We start from the raw sequence: 25,209 nt of genomic DNA on the forward strand, positions 1-25,209 counted from the left end.
TTAGAATTGTCTTAATTCACTGGGGAGCTCTCTTGTAATTCCTTCACTTTGCTAAGTCTGTTCTGCTTTTTAACTTTTTAAAGCAAATTTTTAGGGGGTTGGTTTTTTCATGTGGTATGGCTAGGCCAGGTGTTGGTTTGTACAGGAACATTTATTTAATGCTGTTTAAGGCAGAGGTGAGCTGGGTGGAGTGATGACTCTAACTGCAGAAGAAACTTTTTTTGTTTTCTCCTTTAATGGTCATATTTGTTTTATGTTAGACCTCTGGGAGCTGTCACAAAATTATTAGTCCCACTGAAATCTGTACCTTTTTTCTCTCTTAATGAAAATTTTTATAGACGTCTCTAGGTATCAGACTGCTGGGCTACCACTGATAGCTTCAGTTAGTGCTTTTATTGTCTGCTGTTCCCTTGCAGGAGACACTTGATTTGTCTTGCCTGTTTTCAAGAATTATGAGTACTGGCTATAGTTACTCAAATCTTTTGATTAGCTAGAGACTTAAAAAAGCTGTTTATACTCTATTTTTTATGGAAGGCTTCGACTCTAGAAATTGCTTTACTAATTGACTTTAGGATGGATTTTCATGTGGCTGAGGAATTAATGCCTGCAGTGGCACTTAGATGACAAATCCCTTCCAATAGCCGTATTGTGCCTGGGCTTCACTGTTATTTTTAGGAAAACAAACAATATGTTTGGCATACCTAACTGCAGTTGTGGTTTTTCTTCACATACATGATGAAAAAAAGCTTTATTTTGCTGTAATTTTCCCAGTGACCTTGCATTTCTAGCATTCAAATATTTCTCTAACGCTGTGCATGAGCTAAATTAAACTGTTCATGAATAAGCTCTCCTAGTTTTTGTGCGCTTCATATTTCAGACTGCTGTAGAAAGAAGGTTTTCAGACAGTTGTGTGTCACCTCCTGTGTTATTCTGCCTCTCTTTGTCTCTCTACAGCAGCAGCAACAGGGGGATGTCCCTGATCTTGCAGTTTGCAGTGACCTCAGGAGACTGCTTTGGTGCTAGCATTAGTTTGCTGATATCATGGCTCAAAGGATGTCTTGGAAAAGAAAGGAAGGAAGTAGGACCTAAATTTTACCAGAATTCCTGGAATGACCTCCCTTGTTTAAAAAAACCCAAACATCTGAACTTAAACAGCACCGTGTTTTTGTCTTCCAGGATAAATTCATTCTTGGATGCTGTTCTATGGGATATTTAGAGGGGTGGCAGATGATGGTGCTGCTGGATTTTAGGTGATAAAGGCACAAATAATCCCATGATCACAATCCAGGCTCACCTTTTTAAAAAGTGGTTTTTGGAGGTGGGATCCCACCTGTTCAAAAATATTCACATGGATCTGTAAAACAGCCCAACATCGTGAGGCAGAGAGGGCAGCTTGTGGTCTGAGTGTTTGTGGTTGCATAGTCCCTTTGGATTTTAAGTCTTCACATCCCTTGGGCCTGTGATTTTAAACTGACCTTGTAAAACAACTTTAGAGTGTGGAAGCCTTTCTGTCAGGCCTTCTTCACAGAGGTTTTGGCAAAGGTTCCTGAGAAAATCCTTTGTCAACTCCTTAGGGCAGTTGGAGCTTCCCTGCTGTATGGATTTTGAGGAGGCATGAAGTGGCAGTGGTAACCTATGCCTTGTTAATTTCTCATGGTCTAATGGAAAGGATCTGCTCCTCTATGAAAGGGAGAGAAAGAATTGACACCAGCAGTAAATGTTTATCCCATTCTTTACATGAAGTTTTTTCATTTCCCAATGGATGTGTGTATGGATTCAGACTTGCTATCCTGCAATCAGGAGGAGAGAGAGATCTTCAATTTGCAAGACAGAAAATTATTCAAGAAAAAGAAGAATGTTTGATCACTGCTAGCTAGTCACTCTTCTAGTCTGATTAAAGTGTATTTATTCATTGCCTTGGCACTTAATGAGGAGGCAGGAGATGGCACCAGAAGTGCTACAGGATGTGCTCTGTAAGAATATTTACCTGTGTGTGTTGTAGCTGTTAAGAGGTATTAAATGGATTAGACATTGATGGCACACAAGAAAGGAAGAGAACAGTCTGTTTATTTCACTTTCAAATACACATGCTCTTAATTTGAAGTGCAGCTCTTGACTTAGTTTTTACATTATTTATTATTATTAGACACCAATGCCTTCTCAGCATATTTATTTTGTTAAATTACACCTCTGAAATTAAATGCAGCCTCTTGTCAGCTTTAATGTTCTTCTGCCTATTCTTATAATTATTATTGATAAGAGGTGACTTTCAAGTTAACAGCCAGTGGATTGATAAGGCAGCTGTCATTATGTTACCTGAGTGCTTTTTGGAAAGCTTATCTCAAGGGCAAACCGTGATTTCTCCAGTGCGGAATGCTGAATCCCCAGCCGGCATACTGCTGGCAAAAGTGGTGTTTGTGGCTGTGCTGCACCTGGGTGATGCCTGAGAAGCTGCCCCCAGTCTGCCCTAGGCTGCAGAGCTGTGGGTGCCTGCAATCAGTGAGCGTGGCGGCTCTTGGGGGTGCACAGGGGGGTGCCCCCACTGTTAACCCCTGAGCTGCCAGAGGGTTTCTGCTCCCTTCGCTTCTGCTCTTCCCTCCTGCTCTCCGAGGCCCTTCTCCTCATCCTCAGGTAGTAGATCCGGTTGGCTTCTGGGTGGGTGACCTGGCAGAGGGGCATTTTGTAGATGGCCGGGTTCTGGGAGGTGATCAGCAGGAAGAGGAGCGCCGAGAGGCAGAAGGGCCAGGTGCACACTGGCAGCCCGAGCTGGCAGGGGACACAAAACACACAAACAGCACTTTGGTACCATTTTTGGTCTCTGTGCTTATGCCTGCCTGTGGCTACACTCTTCCATGTGGGAAGCTGGGAGAGCCTTGGTTTTCCTGAAGGCACAGTGGGCACCAAATGCTGATTCAGCTGGCCACACAGAGGTCTGATTTGCAGCTGGAGGGCTGCACCAAGCATCTGACACTGCAGACCTCAGTCCTGTCAGAGGTGCAGCTTCAATCCCACTGCTGGATGGAACCTGGCACCAGCATTGAAGCAACTGAATCAGGCTCTGAAGCTGTGATCACTTCAGTGAAAGCCAAGACACCCAGCTCACACATGGACACCTGAATTCTCTAACAGAAGAGCCAAATTCTACCCTCTCTATTCTGTAAAATATGTATGGAGTGTATTATTCATGCATATTCCCATTCCCCAGTGACAATATCACACTGGCATCACATCTAACCCTCAGACTTCTCTGTTCCCCCACCTCTGAACCTGAATTGAGGTCTTCCAAAAGCAACATCACAGGAACAAAAAGTGGGTGTCCTTTTCCCTGATGCGTCCCAAAAGTAGGTGTGCTTAAAGCAGTCCATATGTGGGGACCTACACAGTACTGAGAGGGTGCCAGATGAAAATGTTCAGTGCATAAAGCTGCTAGTTCTAATCTTTTTTCTTTAAAGTTAGTAAATCAGTTTAATTAAAATGTGGTTTTGCTTTAATCTCTCAGATCTTAAAGAAGAAGCAGAGCCTGGCATTTCTGTCTTCACTCCTTTCTTGATTTGTCCAAATATAATAACTTTGTACTTAAGAGAACAGTCTCCCCCTCATTTTAGTTCTCATACCCAGTTCAAACATCAATAATATCTGTGGCAGTATTGGAGAAAGACCTTGAATGAAGAAAATGAAAATTTAGATAATTTGGAATTGCTGAAAAATAATGTTCAACTAAGTATTTAATCTCAAACCATATGCCGTTGCTGTAACTCGCATATACATGCACAGCCCTGTTGTGGATAACATGCTCCAAAGGTCTTTGACATCTTATTATCAGATATAAAGTCTTCAGGGGACAATTCAGCTGACACAGGGTTTGTACAAGACCTGCCAGCTGGCTGCCGCATTCTCATTTCAGTGTTGTCAAAGCTGATATGGAGAATTTTGAGGCATTTCCTTAATGTTATATTTGAACAAATCAAGATGCAGTTAAAAAAATAATAATAATAATAAAAACTCAGGTAAAACAGAAACCCCCACACTTACCACAGAGAGTGCATTAGCAAGAGCTGCTCCGGAGTAGGCACAAAATAATGCTGAGAAGGGAAGACCAAAGAGAGCTCAGGATGAGAAAAACATTGTTCAATTCTTAATTATAAAAAAACCTCAAACAAACAAACAAACAAAAACAAAAACAAAACAAAAAAAAAAAACAACCCAAAACAAAACAAAAAACCCCCCAAAAACTCCAAACAACAACAAAAAAACCAACAAAAACCCCAAGCAACATTATCCAAATGCACAGCAAAATATCCTCCCAGATACCTAATGTGAGGATCACTGCTAGAGTTCAACAATTAGTTGAAATGCCCCAAGAGAAAGTGGCCTAAAACTGCACCAAGGGCGATCTAGGTTGAATATTAGGGAAAAATTTCTTCACAGAAAGTTTTTTTTTAATTTGGCACTACCTGACCCACATGCAGTGGGAATTGCTGAAATTCTCCAGAATTCTTCAGAAATTCTCTGCCCTGTGCCTTCATACCACAACCAGTTGTCAAAAGGTCTCTTTGCACCAGGATGCCAGAATGGCAGAACAAGAGGCAAGGTCAAGCACCCAAGGGTTAAATCAAGGAAGGAAAAGCTACTGAGAAACCCAGAAACTGTGCTCAGGACAATCAGTCAATCTGTTGAGTTGCTAACTGGTTAAACATGCTAATGGATTAATTTGAGCTCATGCCACAAACAGTACTTCCACCCTTTCTAGATGTTTCCACATTATCAGGGTCTAACACTATTCCCTCTGAATTCATACAATCATGCCCAATGCTGATGCCACCAGAGAAACAGCTCTTGCACAGTACCTATTTTTGGGACACACAGAGTGATGATTGGCTCTAAGCCTGTGCTCCTGTCTTAGGTTGGAAGTGCAAGATGTGGCTTGGGGTATGTATTCTATCACCAGCTGCTAGAGGTGGGGCAGTTATCTGCTGTTCATTGGGCCACCTGCTAAAACCAGGTGGGGCAGTTTACTTTATCTCTTCCACAACCAATCCTCCTTCTGGGAAATATCTTCTGTTCATGGGCCACTGAGTGTCCCTGCATGGCTGATAAAATTCCATCATCCCATTGGAAGATGCTCCGCCAGGGGGAGGAGCCAAGCATTCCTACCTGGATACAATCTGAGGTTTGGGACACCACAGCAGCCTTTGCCCACTGCATTCCCAGAGGAGCAGCTTTCTCCTCCCCTGCATTCCCAGAGAAGGACCAGGCCCATCTACACCACCCCTGGAACTTCAGAGGAAAATTCCACCCTTCTCCAGGATCCCTGCTCCAGCAGAACCACAGCTGGCACTGCAGGAGGGCTGAGACCCCATGGGATGAGGCTGGGACACCACCCTGACACACAGGGGGCTGGGCATGTTCTGTCAGTGTTGTTTTGTATTACTGCATTTTATTTTTATTTTTCTTTTAATTTTTATTTTTCTTTTAATTTTTATTTTTTCTTTTAATTTTTATTTTTTCCTAATAAAGATTTATTCCCACTCCCATATCATTACCTGAGAGCCTCTTAATTTCAAAACTATAATAATTCGGAGAAAGGGGGTTTGTGTTTTCCATTTCAAGGGAGGCTCCTGCCTTCCTTAGAGGACACCTGTCTTTTCAAACCAATACAGTTCTTAATAAACTGCCCAATTTTTTGCCTTCCCTTCATATAAAAGATACTCACCACAGGCAAGTGAGAGCACATGAGTCTGCCAGGTCAGGGCGTAGAACATGCCCCCGATGGCAATGCAGGCTAGGGCACAGTTGTAGTTGTGTAAGCCAAGGTAGATGCTGTCAAAGGGGGATGCAATGCTCAGAGCTGCAGGACAAAGGCAAGGCTGTGAGCTCAGGTGTGAGAGGAACAGGCAGGAGGAGTCTGTCATCTCTTCCTCATAACATCAGGGTGGGTTTGTCTGTTTTCTCACACACACACACACACATGCAGGAAAAGGAGGATGTCAAAGGAGGATCATTATTTTGGAGCTCTGATAATGTCCCTGTGGTGGAATTTGGCCCAGTCTCAAAGGCTTAATTCAGACAAAACTTCCTGTGTATTGTATCCACACACACAGGTGGAGGATCCAGCCAGAGTGTGGGAAAACCTCACCTGGGTGTCCTCCTGGCGAAAGCTGTGCTCACACACAGTGTTTACACCTCATATGTACCCTAATTTTGAATGTCAGAGGTACAACTGTATGTCTCTTGTGGGAGCAAGCAGAGTTTTCAATTTTTTCCTAGTGATCTTTGTGAGATATGGTCTAGTTACTAGAGGTGGTTGCTCCACCTGTGCAGTGGAAATTCTCCATGGGAATGGGAGCTGGGGGGTCTGCCCCAAATTTGACCTCTCAGAAACTTCTGTAGGATTTCTCACAGGCTTCAGGAGTACCAGTAAAAAGGCGAGTTCAATATGTAGTGTACAGACCACTAGCAATATTAATGCATTTCCTTCTGTATTGTCCTCATCTGTCCTCTGTTTTTTCACCATGTTGTCCCCAGAACTTTCCCCTGACCTTTCCCTTCTAGACTGAATGTCACACCTCTGCAAGTCCTGCCATATTCTCTTAGCCATACAAATTGTGGACAGTTTTGTTTAAAACCATGAATATAAGACAGCTTCATCATGTATAAAGTGCTTCAGAGCACAGAGAAATTTTTGGATCACTGCCTTTACCAAGGAATCAGACTACACTTATTCTGTCATCTGTATTTATTAAAATTGGTCTCTTAAGTGGCATTAATGTTATCTAAACTCTAGGGTCTGCTTCTTGTCTCTCAATATTGTTTCTCTCTAGTTAGTGGAGAGACAGGACATTTTTAGTGGCATTCATTTTGCTATTTTGACAAATCCACAGCAGGGCTGAGCAAACTGCATCCCAGTAAAGTCTGTTTCTTTTCCTTGGCTGATTAGTTCTGGGGCAGACCTTTGCTCGTGGTCATCATTTAAAGCAATTGTGGTGGCAAGAAATCAGTTCTGAAAGTCTTCCTCCAGATTTCCTTATGGTCTCCATGGGATTTATCACATCCAGTGGCTAGAGAGTTAAGTAAGGTGGAACAAACCACCTGTCTGATTTACAAATCTAACAAAAAATGCAAAGTTTAAAGAAAACCTGCTTCTGTTGTTGCTTGCACTCTGTTGTGTGACCTTTGCTAAGAGCTTTCAAATTTAGAGACAGTTTGAAAGATGATTGTTGTCCCCACTACGGCCAAGATGATGCAACTTTAAAGTCTGGACAGAATCTGCCTTGGATCAAGATACCTTGGTTGCAAAAATAATTTGGTCAGTGTTTCTTACCTGCAAACATCCCCACAGCTGATCCAATTGCAGCATGCAAACAAATCAGTGGGGACGAGATGAGCAGAGCCACAAGGAAAATCCCTCCAGTCCAGGGGTTTCCACAACCATACACTTGACCAATCCCCACTGGGATGGATTGTAAGAGCTACAGCAGATGGCAGAAAAGGGCTTGTTATTTATTGTCTCTCTGTGCCCTGAGGGACACAGCAGATGTTCTATCCAAGATATTGGCTGAACAGGGAAGGAAGAAATCCTGGCTCTGAGTTGGAGTCTGAGCACCTCATGGAATCTCAGAATGGTTTGAATTGGAAGGGACCTTAGATCACCGAATTCCACTCCCTGCCATGGGCAGGGACAGCTTCCACCATCCCAGGGTGCTCCAAGCCCCATCCAGCCTGGCCTTGGGCACTGCCAGGGATCCAGGGGCAGCCACAGCTACTCTGTGGGGGCCTCACCACTCTCACAGGAAAGGGATTTTCCCCCAATATCTAATCTAAACTTACTCTTTTTCAAATTGTAGCCATTTCTCCTTGAGGGGAATGCCTTCAAAAGTACCTCCAACTGTAAGTAGTCTCCCTCCAGCTTTCCTACACAATCTCTCCTGGTATGGGAAGGCCTTAGGTCACCCCAAAGCCATCTTTTCCAGGCTGAAAAAATCTAGTTCTCTAAGCCTTTTCTTATAAAAGATGTGCTCCATCCCTCTGATCATGTTGGTGCCTCCTCTGCATTGGCTGCAGCAGCTCCAGCTCCTTGTGCTGCTGGAGCCAGGGCTGGGGCAGCTCTGCAGGTGGGCTCTCACCTGAGCCCAGGGGCACAGGGGCAGGATCCCCCTGCCCTGCTGCCCACGCTGGGGATCAGCCCAGGGCAGGGGGTTCAGGCTGGGGCAGGCCCAGCTCTCACCCACAGCACCCCCAGCTCCTTCTCCCAGGGCTGCTCCCCCTGCTCAGCCCCAGCCTGGGTTGGTCCCAGGGTTTGCCTTGGCCCAGGTGCAGCTCCAGCTCTTGGCCTTGTTAAACCCCATGAGATTCCCTGGGCCACCCCTGCAGCCTGTCCAGGTCCCTCTGGATGCCATCCCATCCTCCAGGTGTGTCAGCTGCACCTCTCAGCTTGGTGCCATCTGCAAATCCACTGAGGGTGCCCTGGATCCCTCTGTCTGTGTCATTAATGAAGATATTCAATAACACTGGTGCCCAGATGGATCTCTGAAGGATCCCCTGGGATCCTGAGCCATTCACCACAGCCCTCTGGATCTGTTACCCTGTTCTCCTCTGGGAAGGTGACTCTCCAGAGCTAGAGCTAGACATGAGGGGACTGGGTACAAATGAGTTTCTGTCACTGAAATCCTGATGTTTCCTATGAATTTTCATATTGCCACTGACAGTGTTGCTGATGTTTTTTTTAACCTGGACAGGAGGAGGTCATATCCAGGTGTGTGCTGGATGTACACTCAAGACTAGTTTTGGGCCAAGCCAAGTTTGAGGGGAATGAGAGGCTCGGGTTCTCTGCTCCCTGAGGCTCCACCAGCCTTTCTGCTGGATGAACCAGAACCGTCCCTGGGGATTCTGTGGCACTGAACCAACCCATGTACTTCTGTGAATTCTGACCCACATAAAAGCATCACCCAGAGGAGAATGCCTTCATGCTCACCTTCTCAGTGAAATACCACAAACCTGTTGGTGTGAAGCTTACCAGTGGCACACTGATGTCAGACCAGGTGATATTGGGCACTGCAGCTATGGGCTTGATGAGGGTTGTGGGGAAGAAGGGGTTGTAGTGTCCTGTGGCTGCCAGGTACAGGGTCACCACAATGTTGAAGGGCAGAGTGAAAACAGGAAGGTCCCATTTGCTGAAGATGGATCCCAAAGCACTGGACAGTACTGGGCTGAGAAAAGGAGAAGAAATAGAATTATAACTTGCTCATCACAATTTATAGTGGTGAGACAGCCTGCCTCTTTGGTCACAAAATGATAACTTTGGCAAATAAAGGCCAATACAGTTCCTTGTAGCAATGCCAGGTGGTGAATACCTTAATAATACCTTAATACCTTAATCTGCATCAAACAAAGAGTTGTCAAAAGCTGTTTGTCTTTCTGAAGAAAATAATGTCACATCCATGTATGCATCCAATACAGCATTTGAGCATGGACAGAGACAGGGAATCTGACTTACTATTCAGTTTAAAATTTGAACAAAAAGCAGAAAAGGAAATTTTGGGAATGTTACGTGAAGAACTGGGGAAAACTTCAGGTGGTCTAAAAAAGCTGCTATTTTGAGGAGGCAGGAGGGAGTTGGAAATTACCCAATTTGCTTTTTTTTGGCCTTTTTTTTGTTTTGTTTTGTTCTTGTTTAAACAGTTTGAAGAGTATCAGGAGATGGGCCTGGAAGAGAAATAAAGCAGAAGAAGTGATCAAAGGCAGTGGAAAATCTTCCATTAAGAAAGATAAAAATATTTACTGTGCTGGACACTGTTTCTGGGGACTCTGAGGCCCAACAGAGTGTAATATGAAATCATCACTGTAGCAGAGCTGGGTAAGGTGCTGGTACCTGACTTCACTCAGACCCTGACTGATGTAATTTTGTGCTGCTGAGATATCATCTGAAATCATACACAGTTTACTGAAAACTGAGACTTGTTTTCAAGTAGCTTAATTGAATGCTTTTAGTATGTAAAGTATTTGGGGTGAGACTCAACCTAGAGTCAAAACACAAAAACCACATAAACCTTGAAATACCATGGCCTTTCCCAAAGTTCTTGTCTGTAGAACCTGAAATATAATCTTTCTTTGATCTGCTTTCCTCAGGACATTTCCAGACTCCCTGATTTCCACTTGAAGTGTGTGTCCTACATGAAGGACTGTATGGGAGCATATTGGCAAGGTAATATCTGATTTTTATGGGTCTCAGAAAGCTCAAGGAAGAGAAGAAATTTCCAGTCCTTTCTGCAAATGGCCAGTGTTCTCCTTCCAGCTGAGTTCTTCAGCTACAGGTGAGCTGAATAGCTCTTATGGTCTACTCCAAGTAGCAGTGAATAAAAAAATCAATTTAAAGACTTTAAGTTTTTCAAGGAACTGGATTTGAGCCCTAGAAGGTCATTAAGCTGGTTATAATAAAAAACAACTCCATCCAAGTTATTTGACATTTCAATAGCAACATCTTGTGTCCTGCTGTACAGATACTATCAGTGGGAAAAATGCTTTGTTCTCCCTGTGTAATCTCAGATGAAGCCTATTCTTTTTTTGACAAGTTTGGTTCCCAAAGGAGTTTACAAATTTCCTTGCTTGCAGCTGTAGGGGAAAAAAAATAAATCAGTACTTCAGTGAAAATGGTGTCCTAATTTCTGTGCTGAAATACAAAGCTTCTGTCACTTACACATCTTGTCAGGAAAAAAGGAAACAGTTAAATAAATGCTGACTTCTAAAGCTGAAAGTCAAAGTATCAGTTAAAAAAATCACTGAAGTGTCTGATTTTAAAATATTTCAGCTCTACCCTCAAGACTTGTGAACTAAACAATGAAGAAAATTTTGAACAAAAGGCCTCAAGGAATTCTGGCAGATGAGACAAACTAAACATTCTTGCAACATGTCCTGGGTTTTGAGAGATTGTTATAAAATGACCTTTGCTGAGAATGACTAAAGAAATGAAATATAAAAACAAATCTGATCTTAAAAGCAGTGAAAATCCAATAATGGTTAGCATCTTACTGCTTACAGTGATAAAATGTGACTATTAAATTAATTTCAGCTAAGGCTGTTAAACAGATTCTGCAGTGCTGTTCAGATCCATATTTAAAAACGGCAAAATTTAATCCTGGATGGACATAGCCTGTCCTTTGGAACTATTTGGAGGAATTAATTCTGCTCATGACTGGTTGCACATCTGAGAAGGAGAATATTGAATTCAGCCCCAGGATGAGCACAGGGTTGATTCAGGGCTTGGATGAGGAAGATGCTTTGTGGTGTTGGGTGCAATGACCTCCATCCCATGTGTGTGCTGCTGCTGAGGGCCATTTTCAGAGGCCTGGCATGGTGCTGCTTTGCCTGTGTGCTGCAATTGGTGTTTCTGTGCCCTCAGCTCCTACCATGTCCCCCATGAGCTCTGTGAGGTGACAAACACAACCCTCCAGTGCCATCAAGTCTGGAGTCACTGGCGCAGGGCAGAGGGGCCCTCAGTGTGCCTGAGCTGCTTGTAGCCAGACCTGTCCTTTGGGAATTGTCCCTAGGAGGAGTGATGCCTCAGGTTTTGGCTTTTATTTTCAGATTTTGTACTGCTTTAGTGTGTAATTCTGAGTTTTGTATTAGGGGATGGTGAGCTCTCTTCACAGAGCAGAGAAACAAAACAACTCCTTCTCTAGCTGGGGACCAAGGACAAATGATCCAAATTTCAGGCCCGAGAGCATAAACAACGTGCTGAAGACTGAAGAGAGAAAAACAAGAAAGATGGGACTTGGATAATTAACTTCAACAGGCAAGTGGACAAAAACCTATAAAAATGAGGGACCCCGTGATTGGCAGGCCATTTTGTGACCATTTTGGTTTATCCTGGCTGGGCTCTTGTGCTGCCCGAGGTGCATCCATTGAGGCCTTCTAATAAATAGGGGCCTTCTACTTTTTTCTTTAGCTCTGTTCTGGGTCAGCCTTCAGAAGACATGAGGAGCAGTGGCACTTACCAGGCCATGGAAATCACAGCCACGGGGGGCAGGAGCCACCAGTAGTAGTCGCCCTTGTCAGAGTAGACGGCCATGAGCAGGCCCACCAGGATCCCGTTGTAGCCGTGCAGCCCAGCCGCGATGGACGACCTGCCATGGAAACAATTGCGAGGCAGAAAGCTTTGCTGAAGGCAGCCCGTCTCTGGTGCCCACAGAAATGCAATTTGTAAGTGCCCTGCCCCTGTGAAAAAGCAGTGAGATTATTGATGTACTGCCTTGCACTGGTGTGTGGGAGGGGGGAAGTTGGGGGGCTGTGGGATGATGGAGGGGGATCCTTGTGACTCAGAGGACCTGCATGGTTTGAGGATGGCTGTCAGGGAGAAAGAACTGTGTGTTTTCAGGAAGACAGACAGCCACAGGAACAGGCCGGCTATTCTTGGACCCCAGATCTGTCTTCACCTGAGTCTTCTGTCTCTAACAAGGCTCAATGACCCATCAGTGAGCTCCAAATAATATCGCAACCATCAATTTTTATTAAGTGCATGAGGACATGAGGTGCCACCTACCTGTCCTGGCTGAGGGCCAGCGCAGTTAACGTGGACACAGTGGTGCCAGTGCAGCCTGTGAGCATCCACCAGGGGCTCTGGATGAAAAGCCCCACTAAAATGATCAGCCCGCTGAGAGGGTTGTTGACAAACATCACCTGAGAGGTCCCTCGCAAGATCCAGTCCACCAGCTGAACCATTAAGGGCTTGCCTGGAGGAAATAAAGGCAAAACACTGTTGGAAATGCATCATTTTAGCAAAGCACAATCATTGCAGCCCCTTTCTGGGCATAGAACAGAGGTGAAATATTAACATTTCTGTAAAACAGGTCTCTGATTGATTGTTGTCTCTGCATATTATCTGGCACTTGAGAATTAATAGGGATGTACTGGGTACTGCTATAAAATTTATGGAGGGCCAAACACACAAGTGATTTATTTATGGTTGTCAGAGAATAGTCAAAGGATTATTTGCATGGTAGATCACTTTAGATTCTGTTGTAAAATCAATAATGAGACAGACTCTTTTTGGTGTATAATTCAAATGCAGGGGTGGACTCTGAAAATACTTTGTATGTATATAGGGAAATACAAGACATATAGGAAAAGGAAATGATTTTGCTGTTTTAGGAAGAAAATCATCAGCCTTGAGCATGAAGGTATGGTGTATATAGCAGATGGGGGTGAAAGGTTTCTAAAAAGTATTCTGAGAGCTAAAGAACCTAAATTAGAAAGCAGTAATTATAGTTTGGACAATACTCAGGGCAAAGAGGCATTTCCAGAGGACAAAGAGTTATTGCTCTTTGGAGAAGGTTATTGAACCTGGACAGAGTAAACAGACACCAAGCACAGATACCTCAGGTGAGTGCAGGGGGAAGGTGGGATGAAGGCACTGCAATAACATTTTGCTGCTTGTTCTCCTACTGCAAATTGACTGGAGTTTTCCCTCTGCCTCTCTTCTGGGAAAACTGCAACCATTTCTAAACTGCTGTGTGTTATTAAAGGATGATGCAAGGAGAATGGATGGGAAAGGGGAGCTACTTCCATGTACAAGATGTTCAGATGGTCATACAATGCGCATATGCAGCTTTTATGTTCTTCAAGATTTGAAATTAATCATCTTAATTTGGTTGTTCATTAGATGCAGCTTAAGGTGCCAGGGTATTTTCTGAATATGAGCAATAACTTATTCCTAAGAATTCCTTCCAGGCAGGGTTAAGGAGGGAGAACAAGGGGGAGGAAAAGGTTCCTTAGAGGCAAATGACCAGGCTTGTCTGAAATAATCTTAAGTAATATTTGGTGTTGAGCTATGCAACAGGTATCAGCAATACACTTAGTCTCAGACACAAGTATTAGCTGTAAAAATTCAAATATAACCAGAGGACAGTGGCCAAAGCCTTCCAGAACACTGAATAACAAAAGTTGTTGACAAAGCATGGATCACTGGAGTAAAGAGAAAGCAGGAGGAGATATTCCCCTGTGTCTGGGGATAACACTGGCCTGGCTATAAATGGATGCCTCCTTTTATTCTCCCATTGCTGGAGGTGTACTGCTAACAACCTCAGCCTTGACAGCGGACCCACAGTCTTACGCAGCCTCCCAATCCCCAGTAATTATGGGTATCTTGGACTGTCTGCTCATGCATTGCTCCAGTCTGGACAGGCTTTTGTCTTATGGCATTGTAACACCCTCTCAGTGCTTATTGCTCCCCCAAGGCTGGGAACTCAAGAGCCTCTGCCTCTATCAGGAGGCAATTCCCCATCATCAGCCCACAGATGGATGAGAGACAGTGGCTGATCCAAGGCAGGAGACTCAACGCCCAGCCCTGCTGTGTGATTCTGGCACTGCTATGTGAGACGTGATGCTAATGACACGTAACTGATTGAGCGTGAAAGACATCTCAGGACTGTGCCAAATTTTGCCTGCTGACGTGTTGATGGCCAGAGGATGCACTGGATTGTCTACCTGAGAGTGGGACAATTAAAAGGCCAGAGTTTGCAATGAGCTTGGACCATGCTGCTTCTGCTCTGCTTCAGGGGGTAGAGCACATTTCACTGGAAGTACTGATGGTGATATGGATATCCCCAAACACATCCTTCTGCTTACTTTTCATCCACTCTCCATATTCATTCATTTCTCCTGTGAGATACCCAAAACTGTGGTGGATCCAGTTTCCACTTCTCCACAGCAGGTCCTGGGCTCTTGGCATGTCTTTCTTGTACAGCTCCCTCTCATTGGGAAGTTCAGTCACAACGATCTCGCCCAGCTCCATCCTCTTTTGGGTGATGGTAAAAGGTAACTGTAAATCATAGAGACAATGTGTTAGAAAAACCTTTTGGGCTGGGCTCTGACAACCTTCAGAACCCAGTGGTGGTGTCTTTTATCAAAGATAGGATGTTGATAGAGAAGAGATCTGCCAGATTCACAGCTGGGAGGGGTGAGTGCTGCAGTGGCGTCTCCTCTCAGGGATGGGGACCAGGCACTGCCCTGTTGCTGTCATGGGAATGTGGCACACACACAGAGCTGCAGGGGGAAAGAGAGATGTGGCATGAGTGCCTTGCAGCATCCCACCCTCACTCCAGCTCCTGAAGCAGCCTGTGGCAAGCTGCTGGTTGGACATGAGACATGACATCTGCCAAGAGACTGAGTAGCTGTGTGCTGACCATGCTTGGCTGAGTGTAGCTGCTGTGGCAGACGCTGAGAAGGGAGCCTGCTGAAGTTTGTCCAGCAGTGAGCTGAAGGCAAGCAATGCAAATTGCCAGTACAGCAGCATAGAGTAGGGGACAAGAAAATACAAGAGGAGAGGCTGAAGTGTGTGTCCTTTTTGATGTTGTGAGTTTGTGCTTTTGTATACCACCAGGAATGTATGATGCTCCTCATTCCACATCTGCTTTGATAGACCAGCAAGAGCAACCTGGGGTAGCATCAAAGCATTGCACAGAAATCAGCATCCACATGTGGCTTTTGACAAGGATAGGAGCATTGGCTCAGGGCTGCATGCTTAGTTAGCAGGTGAATATTCAGCAGGAGTAGAGGTTTATTAATTTTCCAATTACAGTTGTGGGGTTTTGCTCATTAAAAATCTATTACCAATGAACATTAAAGAAAAAAAAATACACAAATACACTGCACTGCAGCCCGGTGAGCTACATTGCAGGTCACACCCTCAAAATTGCATCCCTGCTGCCTGAGGGAGCCTGGCATCAGCTGTGGGATCTGCTCTGGTGATTTCGTTATAGCGTGGCTGGGTTTCCTGCTGGTGTTGCCCCAAAGCGGGCAGTGCTGTGCAGGGCTTGCCCCGTGTTTTGTGGGATATGGGCACCATCTTCCGGCGGGAGCTGCTGCTGGGCGGCTCGGCCGGGCGGGCTGTCAGCGCGGCAGCCTGGAGCAGCAGCGGGGAGGGATGCTCGGATGCAGGAAAGGCTGCTCTGCAGAGAGGAGCACTGACGGGAAGATGGCAAAGGCAGCCGCGGCTCTGAACGCCCTCAGAAGAAGGTCCTTGAGCAAGGAAAGCCGCCTTCCCCCAGCCCCTGACAGCCCGATGCTGGGCGCAGCCCGGCCCAGGCGGTGTGCTGCTTCTGTTCCCAGCGCTCTGGCTCTCTCTGCCGGCAGCTCTTCCCCACGGCACTTTTTGGGGTGACCTTCAGCATCGGCGTCTGCCTGGGCAGGGCTGCACCGGCGAGAGAGGCTGCTGTGTGCTGTGTATTAACAAAACCTAGGCGTCACTCGGTTTGTTTGAGCCAAACGGGGGAGGATTATTATATTCTATAATACCATGGAAGATATTGAATAGTCTAAAAAAAGAAAAGAAAAAATACTGTGGTTGTGCAAGGAATAGACACCTGCAAACCTTGAATCAGATAATCAGGGATTGGTTTAAGTGGGAAGGAACCTAAAAGCCCATCCTGTTCCACCCCCTATCATGGGTAGGGACACCTTCCACTGTCCCAGGCTGCTCCAAGCCCCATCCAAATGGGTCTTGGACACTGCCAGGGATCCAGAGACAGCCACAGCTGCTCTGGGAAGCCTGTTCCACAGTCTCACAGCTGACTTTCTTCCTTACATCTAACCTAAATCTCCCCTGCTTTAGTTTAAAATCATTCTCCCTTGTCATGTCCCTGCCTGCCTTGTCCCCAGGGGCTGTGCAGCTCTCCTGGAGCCCCTGCAGGCCCTGGCAGGGGCTCTGAGGTGTCCCTGGAGCTTCTCTGGTGCAGCTGAGCAGCCCCAGCTGTGCCAGGCTGGCTCCAGAGCAGAGGGGCTCCAGCCCTTGCCCAGAGGTGTTTCATGGGGGTTTTGAGGATCTGCAAAGCTGTGCTCAGTGCAGGAACAAACAAGGAGCAAAAGAAGAAAGAGGGGTTGGTTTTATTATCCCGCTTTGTTTTCTGATCTGTAATCTCATTCTGTCCAGAAGCTGAGTCCAGTTCTTCGTTTCAGTTTAAGGCATCCTTGGTGGATGCCATTTTTGGCTGTTCCTTGTGGCTAGCCAGAAAGATTTTGGTGTAGGGAACACAGAGGTGGAGTTCCTCTTCTCCTCCCATGTGTCCTCTAGGCTGCGGGAATTTGCAGTGGTTAGACATTGGGAATTTACATCCCTCTGAGGTAGGAAAAGACCAGCTTCTTCTGGGAAACATTTGTGCCTGTTTCCATCCCAGTGAGCAGTGAGGCTTTGTAAGATGCACAATTTTCTTGGGTGTAGCTTTGGGTGTAGCCTTCAGGTGGAAGTCAGGGCATCTCAACCCACAGCTCCCAACAGAAAGTTCCTGCTATTCCCACAGACAGCTCAACCTGAGTGCTCTAGTGGGGCACCCAATAATTTTTGGGAGGGACACAGGGTCTGAAGTCAACAGCACAAGCAGGGAAGAGACTCCAGAGCAATGCCAGGCCAGCACCTGGCTGTCACTGAGATTCACAGCCATGTTTAGCCATTGATCTGCTAACAGAGATAACTCTCTGGTGAGCACTGGAACAGACTGCCCAGGGCAGTGGTGGAATCATCATCCCTAGAAGTGATCAAAAGCTGTGTGAATGTGGCACTTGGGGACATGGGTTAGAGGTGGCCTTGGCAGTGCTGGGTTATTGTTGGACTTGATGATCTCAGAGTGCTTTTCCAACTTAAACAATTCTTTGCTTCTGTGATCCTATTCCATTTTGTCTGCTTTGTTTATTTGCTCATGTTCTCCCTGAAGTGTTTTCCAAAGGATTTCAAGGGCTGAGGTGGGCTCAGAGAGCTGCTCTGGATGCATGTAAAGAAGACTAGAATATGCCTTACAGTCTTGAAGTTTTTTTGGGATGCATCAATAAAGAAAGGTGAGTGGTCCCTTTGCTGTGAACAGTAACCTCCACGAGCTGTGCAGTACAGCTCTTACCAGCAGGGAGAATAAATGCCAAGGGGCTGTGTCCAAGTCATCACAGCATATGAAAGGCTTATGCTTATTTTAAACCCCACCAGGAAAAATTACTTGGGGGTTTTACAAAGCAGAAACATGACTTCAGAGCTCCCAAACGCTGTACTTACAAGGCTGCATAGCTCAATTCCCTCTGAAATGGAGATGTGGGACCTGTGTATTTTTAAAATTCTTGTCTTGCTCACATCATTTAACTGTCAGGGGTTAAGGGCAATGTCGTCATATGAGACTCCTTTCCACTCAATTCCTCTCTGTAGGGAGACATTAATATCTCCAGAGAGTGATTGGTATCTCTTTTTCCTAATATACCTAACTGAGTTGTGAAAAAGGAAAAAAAAAAAAAAAAGGTGTTCTGCCTCTCTTTTTCCACTGTCTGCAGAGGGAGCCTGGTGGCTGAGCTTTTAGAGGTCTGTTTGCAGGCAAGAAAAGTTCCAGCCTAAGAGACTTTGCCAAGGTCAACCCTGAATATTTTGGGAATGGGATCTGTAGTCCCAAGCTAGTGCTTTTAAATCACTGAGCCATCTGCAGCAGGCCTGTAATCGACATCAAGTTGGGCATTGAAGTTCTGGGGCTAAGAAAACTGCCCCAAAACTTGCCCCTTTTTATGATTCCTGCTTGCTTTCTTCTTATGGATTGGATGGGAACTGTCTCATCTTGGATGGAGCACACTCACCCTCCTCAGATGGCACAGAGCAACTTGGGACATGGCTGGAGGAGAAGGCTGAAGAATCACCAGATTTGGGGGAAAAGGAAGAAGTAGTGCAAAAAATAAAAAAAAAAAAAAACCACCCCCAAAAAAAAAAAAAAGAGAGATTTGGGGGTGCTGAAAGCCTCTGAAGTGCTGCTGTGGTGAATCATGGGGCTTTATGTAAGAACAGCCCAAGGGGCTGCAGCAGCTGGGTGAGACCCTGGAGGGTTGTGATGGAATCAGTGATCCCTGAAGGATCATTCCACCCTGGGAAAAAAACACCATTTATTTGCAGGGAACACCTGTCAGTCTATCGATGGGCTGGTGCTCAGTGGCACAGGCTGCATGAATAACAGAGAAATCATTCTAACAATTATCTAATTAGGGCTAATGAGAGCCTGAATCACTTACGGCACACCTAGGGCTGATGAGGAATTCCTTGAGAAAGGGCCTTTTGTTAGCAAACACCAATTCATCAGCGTGGTAATGAGCAGTCCTGCTTGTTAAGAACATTTTCCAGACTGCAGGGTAGTGCCAGGTGGTTGGGCCTCACCTCCAGACCTACCTGCGCCTGCTCATCCCAGCAGACAGCTGCTGCAGCCTGCTTTGGAGGCGCAGAGATGTGTATTTTTAAAGCCTTCCACATCAAGCTCTGGGTTTCTCTTTGGCTTGTGCTGCTAAAGAAAACGTTCCCAGCATACCAGTATCACAAAGCCTTCAGTGATCTGGTGGCCTCACGCAAATAAAAAAAAAAAAAACAAAACCAACCCAGTATTTTGGTCAGAACAGTGAGATGGTGCATGATCAACGTGGTGGGTGATGAGTATCACTTGAGCCAAGTGTTCTACAGGGCTGCTGTTTGTGTTGGGAGCTTGGCCATGTGTTAAGGTACCTGAAGCCAAGCCTGGATAAATTATCTTTCCACTTCTGTGCTGAAAGCACAGTCATCAGAAACGCATTGACTTCAAGGGACGTGGCCTCACAAGGGCCTTGAAAAGAAACAGTTTGCAAAAGCACATTTCTCTCATAAGAAGCCATAAAAGAATAGAGAAGAAATACCATGTACAGCTAGAGGGAAAAACTTTGGGATGGTGACAGAACGCTTGGCTGAGTCGTAATGACTTTGCCAAGTGAGGCTCTACCAGGGATCAACCTGTGATGTTGAAAGCAAATGAAAAAATCAGGGCATTTCAGAACAGTTGCTGAGGATGCATGCAGCACAGTTTCTGAGAATAGTTTCTGAGACCTTTAAAATAAGAAAAAAAGAACAAAAAACCAAATAACCAACCAACCAACTAAAAAAAAAAAAAAACATCCAAAAGGAAAAAAAAGGTGCTCAGGTGACCTTTTTTCCTATCACAGTCATTAAAAGAAGCCACATCCTGCAGCAGTTCTATCATACCTTTACAGGCACAGCTACAACAATTAGCAGTTGGAGTAGTTTAATGGGGCTAAATATAATTCTTACATCCTTATTTAGATAACTGGCTTTCACAGTGTGGTCTTGGAGTCTTTCTGTGTCTTCCTTTCCCAGTCTCTGTACTGTGTAATGCAATATTTTGCTCCAAGACGCGAGTTTACTACTTCTCCTTTCCCCCTCTGCGGCAGCAGTATGTCCCATTCTGCCAGTGGAGGCACAGAGTTTATTTAATGGATTATATTGGTGTCTGTGGTAGGAGCTGTGCTGGCACCATTTGTATTTGGATTGTCTGTACCGCCCCAGTCACACACACACATATGTGCACATGTGTGTAACTCTGAAGAAGGAGACTTTGGCGTCCTTACCACAGATCTCCTGAATGGTGTTGCTAGAAAGGGATTAATGGGCTCATAAAGTGGTTTGTGTCGAAATGGACATTAAAGCTCATCCTCTCCCACCCCCTGCCATGCGCAGGGACACCTTCCAGGCCTTGGACACTTCCAGGGATTGGGCAGCCACAGCTTCCCTGGGCAACATGTGCCAGGGCCTCATCACCCTCACAGGGAAGGATTTCTTTGTAACATATTATCTGACTCTTGTTCTATTCCTCTTGACTCCCTATAACCATTTAAAGGCTTATCATTATGTTGCCTCTCCATGGCTGACATGGAGATGATCAGTATCATCTCCAGGGAGCTCACCCAGGTGTGTGGGACATCTGGGATGGGATGGGTAGACTCCCAGAAGTGGTTCCCTCATCCTTGCAGTGACACAGAGAGGCTGAGGTGGGACCTACGAGGGTTGGCGTGTGCAGTGTGGATGTCTGTACCTGAGCATCTTGCCTTGACTTGCAGCAAAGAGCTGGTCAATGTATGCATCTAAAGCATGATTCATCCTCTCCCATCCTACACAGATGAATCACGTCCCAAATGCTGTCACATTTTCTGTCTATAACGGGAAAGACAGACAGCTCAGATGCACACAGCTGCACCACGTGTATGCAGGGAGAGGCGTGATGAGTCTCAGCTAAGTGACTGTCCTAAGGTTATTCAGGAAATCTGTGGCTCACCGGGATATCAAACAAGAGCACCTTCATGTTTGAACCAAGTGCCTCATACGTGAGGAATTTTCAAAATGCTATCTGTTTTTCAGTAATAAAAGTAGTCAGGTCAGGTAGATATTTTAAGACACAAAAATCCTGTTTTCCTGCATATGGTTCCAGTTATAAAACCAGAGGGGAAAACAAATAGAGAAAATATGAAATATAAAAACCGTAGCTTCTAAACAGAATGTTTTTCAAAGGTTTCCATGAGGTGTTGGCTGTTCAGCAAAGCAGACTGTAAAACAATTTTACAAGCCACATTTATTCTAAGAGCTCCACTTATTGAAGCACAATTCAAACTCTTGTTCTGCCGGCCAAGTTCCATAAATTAAACACTTGTCCAATAACACATACCTCTCCTCTGTTTCTTTTTGGCTTTTTGTGTTTGTGAGTCTCTCTCATTCCTTTTTTTTTTCATTTTTTTAATCCTTTGCAAATGGAAACAAAAAGGGTTTGCTTGTTTTAGGAATGGATTTAAGAAGCAGAGCAGTAGAAGTAAAAATAAGGCAAGGAAAAAGAAAACAGGTCAACAGACTAAAATGAGACTTTTGTTCCGTTATTTTGCATCCTGCTGACACTGATTTACAGTGAGGGCTAAATCTGTGGTGTGAAGCTGTGTGATGTCAAACATTCATGTAAAGTTGTGCCTCTGGATATTATGAGAAACCAGCCAGGTGACCTGACAGCTAGGAAGGCAGGTTGGATGTTTGTTCGGCCTTTAGAGAGAACCCAATATCCCTCCTTTCCTGGAGCATTATGCCCTTAGATATGTGACCATCACCAGGATCAGCCTTTTCTTGCAAGAGAGGGGACAGGGAGTGTGAGATATCCTGTCTGATCTGGAGCAGGAATGGTCCTGCAGATATGTCAAGGAAAAGCCCTGCCAATAGTGCTCCTGGGCTCACTGTCCCTTCCCTGTCCCACCTTTTCTCCTGTTTCTCTCTGCTGTCACCCACCTTCAGCTCATGTTGCTCTTTCAGTTTGGTCTAGACCCTCATTTTCAGGCTGTATCTAAACCTTGCATTTTCTTTCATTGAGTCATAAAGGTTAGAAAAAAACCTCCAAGATCATCAAGTTCAAACTTTGAGCAATCCCCACCTTGTCACCCAGACCAGAGTACCACATCCAGTTTTCCCTTGGGCACCTCCAAGTGCTGTTGGGCACTCCAATGTTTAGGAACCCTTTCCATGAAGAATTCCTGTGTCCTCTTGTCCTGTCCTATCTCTTTTCCTTCAGCACAGGATCTGTCCTGCTGGTCACACCTGCCTTGTTGTGTCAGCATCTTCCTGAGTTTCACTTTGATGTTTCCCTGTCTTTTTCCTCCACACTGACCGTGAGCTGCCTGTCTTCATTTTCAGAACCAGTCACTGCTCCGTCTCATCAGGAGGGAAAAATTAACTCCCACATCCCATAAAGCTGCCTCTACTTGTCAGAAGCATTTCTAAAGATCCTCTCCTGTGGTGCAAAGCTTAGGCATCCTAACATGAGCTCCAGTGAAATGAATGCCTTCTTTAATCCAGCGAGGAGCGAGGTGGGAATAATACAGCAAGGAACTGGACAATGTCTCTGCTTTCTTATTAATTCACAGTGAAAACTTGGGCAAGTCAGCTACTGAATGTCTCTCCTCAATTCAGAGGTGACCTCTTAAATGAGAATAAATCCTTTTAACTCGCTCTGGTGATTCAGGGTCTTGCTCTGTGAGGCTTGAGTGTGACAGACATGGGCAGCCAAATGTGAATCAGTTTGGAGCTGCCAGAGAAATTACTGTTCTTTGTTGAGGGCTACCTTCTGCCAGGCTGAGATACTATAACTGATGGGTGTGAAAGAGAGGACAGGGAAGGAAATGTGCCTTAGGACATTTTAGTACGGAAGAAGGCAGATTTAATTTAGCTTCTGCTGAAGGTGATTTTAGGCAGCCTGCTCATGCTGCAGTAAGGTTGGATGCAGTCTTGTGGTCAGTCTCAAAGGCTGGGGAGTCACCAAAGGATGGCAGGGACATTAGCTCAGTCAGAGGGGCACTGGTTAAGGGTGATGATTCCTGCCTCAGCTGCCCACCCAGACTGCAAGAGCTCAAAGAGGGCTTTGAACAAGGAATATTTTCTGGTTTTCTCTGTGGTGGTGCCGTGTGGTTTTCTCATGCCAGGGAGCACAAAGGGCAAGGCAGGGCTGGAGCATCCACGATTCCATCAGTGCTCTGCAGACAGGTGATTGGTGGTCTGCAAGACCTGTACTCCATGACCAAATGACTGATGTTAACATACACTGAGAAACCTTGTTTATTATATGCAAAATTACCCTGTTGTTAAACCTTTAAGCTCTTCATCTGGGGTTGGATATCCTGTACAAGCCTTGGGGAGCTGGCAAAACCCCTTCAATTTGGTGTGAAATTCATTGGTTTTTTTTTTTCTAGCTTAGCTTAGCAAAGATTTGCTTGTAAATATTTTAACTGCAAACACAATCACATGGTGTCTGCTGTTCCTGGGCTGATCCAGCTAAATACTGGGCTGTCTTTAGGAATGCATGGTAAACCACAGAATGTAAAGTGCTAGGTGCTGTTCACAGTGGCTTGAAATGTCAGAGCATGTCCATTATTTGGTTAATCTTAGGACAAAGGACTCAGCATTTTAATATGGAAACTGTGAAGGCATTTCTCCATATAGTTCACATTGCTTGCTCCTTAATAGAAAGTTAATGGAGATTTTCTTTTTCAGATAACAACAATTTATCATGTGTTTCCCTGGTAACTACAACATTGTGAACCTTCCTTGAAAACTCCATTGGGATTCCTGCAATGTTTGTGAGCATAATGAATGGTAAGTGTAAGGCAAACCCATTGAATCACTTTATTTTAAATTCTGGCAGAGACATAATTTCCCACAGTTCATAAACATTTACAAAAAAGGAGTTTACATGAAGAAAAACAGTTGTTTTTATCACTCAGATCAAAGAATGCATTTATCTGGATGTATGGATGCGTTTTCTGCCAGCTTTTGATAAACTCAGGTGACAATCTTTAAGAGGCTTCACAGACTAGTGCGAAACCTTTGAAGTCTGCAGCTTTGCTCACCTGAAAACACAGACACAGAGAGACTTCTGCTCTCTGTTCTGTGTGAGCCTCAAGTTTGCACTTCAAAGATTGTAAACGACAGGACAAATTTCCCAAGCTGCTGGCTCCAGAGTTATTGGAATAAAATGGTGTGGTGTGGTGGCACGTTGCAGGATACTCAGGAGCAGGTTGGATGAGGCTTGGAGCAACCTGGCCCAGCAGAAGGTGCCCCTGTCCACAACAGGGGGATTGGAACTAAAATACCCTTAAGGTGCCTTCTAAATCAAACTTTTCAAGGATTCTTTAATTTAATTGTTGTCTCCACACCCTGTGGCATCTTATCTGCTCCTGTGCCATGGGATTGGATTTGTGCACTGGAAAAATGGCTTTATGTCTTTTGGAAGTGCAGTGCAAGGGATTCCCCTAAAATGTTCATGGTCTTTTCATTAGACCTAAGATGGAGAGATGGACAGGAGTGAGGGCTGCAGATAAAAACTTATGTGATAGAGTCTGGCTGTCATCTCAGGTTTCATTTCTCTGTAGTTAATAAAACATCGCTTATATAAGTGAGAGAAGGGTCATATCCATCAGTCTCAGTGGAGCTGCTCTGGATTCTTGTTGCTGTACATAAAAAATGTTTCTAGTGCTGTTTTCAAGTGTGGACTTGTTTACTGCAGGATGGAGCAAGGTTTCTCTTGCTCTTCCTTTTGCTGAGGATTTTGAAGAAGTGTGCAGAGCAGACGTGTACTTTTACAGATGTTTTTAACAATCAAAAGATATTAATATGGCTATTATATATATATATATATATATATATAAAATATACATCTTTCAAAATGTTTAATTTTGCTTTGATTTTTTTTTTAGAAGCTAATATTACTTATCTACAGTGTCACATGTAAATGTGCCCTGTGGCTGCAGGGTGAGTGGGGACATTGCTGGCTCAATCTGAGGCTGTCTAAAGTTGTGTCAGGTGCTGTCTAAGGTTCAGCCTTACCCACCAATGCAGCTGTCTCCTCTTTCCAAACATGTTTC

General features: G+C 44.9%; 1 protein-coding gene across 1 annotated transcript; it reads right to left on the reverse strand.

Annotated features, from left to right (window-relative positions):
- Nucleotides 1-2,092: 2,092 nt before the first annotated feature.
- On the reverse strand, nt 2,093-14,812 carry LOC106629179 (urea transporter 2-like). The gene is made up of 8 exons (XM_014269214.2): nt 14,620-14,812; nt 12,536-12,725; nt 11,991-12,119; nt 9,014-9,206; nt 7,322-7,469; nt 5,714-5,848; nt 4,033-4,082; nt 2,093-2,766 (listed from the first exon to the last, which is right to left on the reverse strand). The coding sequence occupies exons 1-8, from the start codon at nt 14,783-14,785 to the stop codon at nt 2,497-2,499; spliced, it is 1,281 nt and encodes a 426-aa protein (XP_014124689.2). The 5' UTR covers nt 14,786-14,812; the 3' UTR covers nt 2,093-2,496.
- Nucleotides 14,813-25,209: the final 10,397 nt, after the last annotated feature.

This window comes from Zonotrichia albicollis, chromosome Z (assembly GCF_047830755.1).
Source record: "Zonotrichia albicollis isolate bZonAlb1 chromosome Z, bZonAlb1.hap1, whole genome shotgun sequence".
Classification (NCBI taxonomy): Eukaryota; Metazoa; Chordata; class Aves; order Passeriformes; family Passerellidae; genus Zonotrichia; species Zonotrichia albicollis.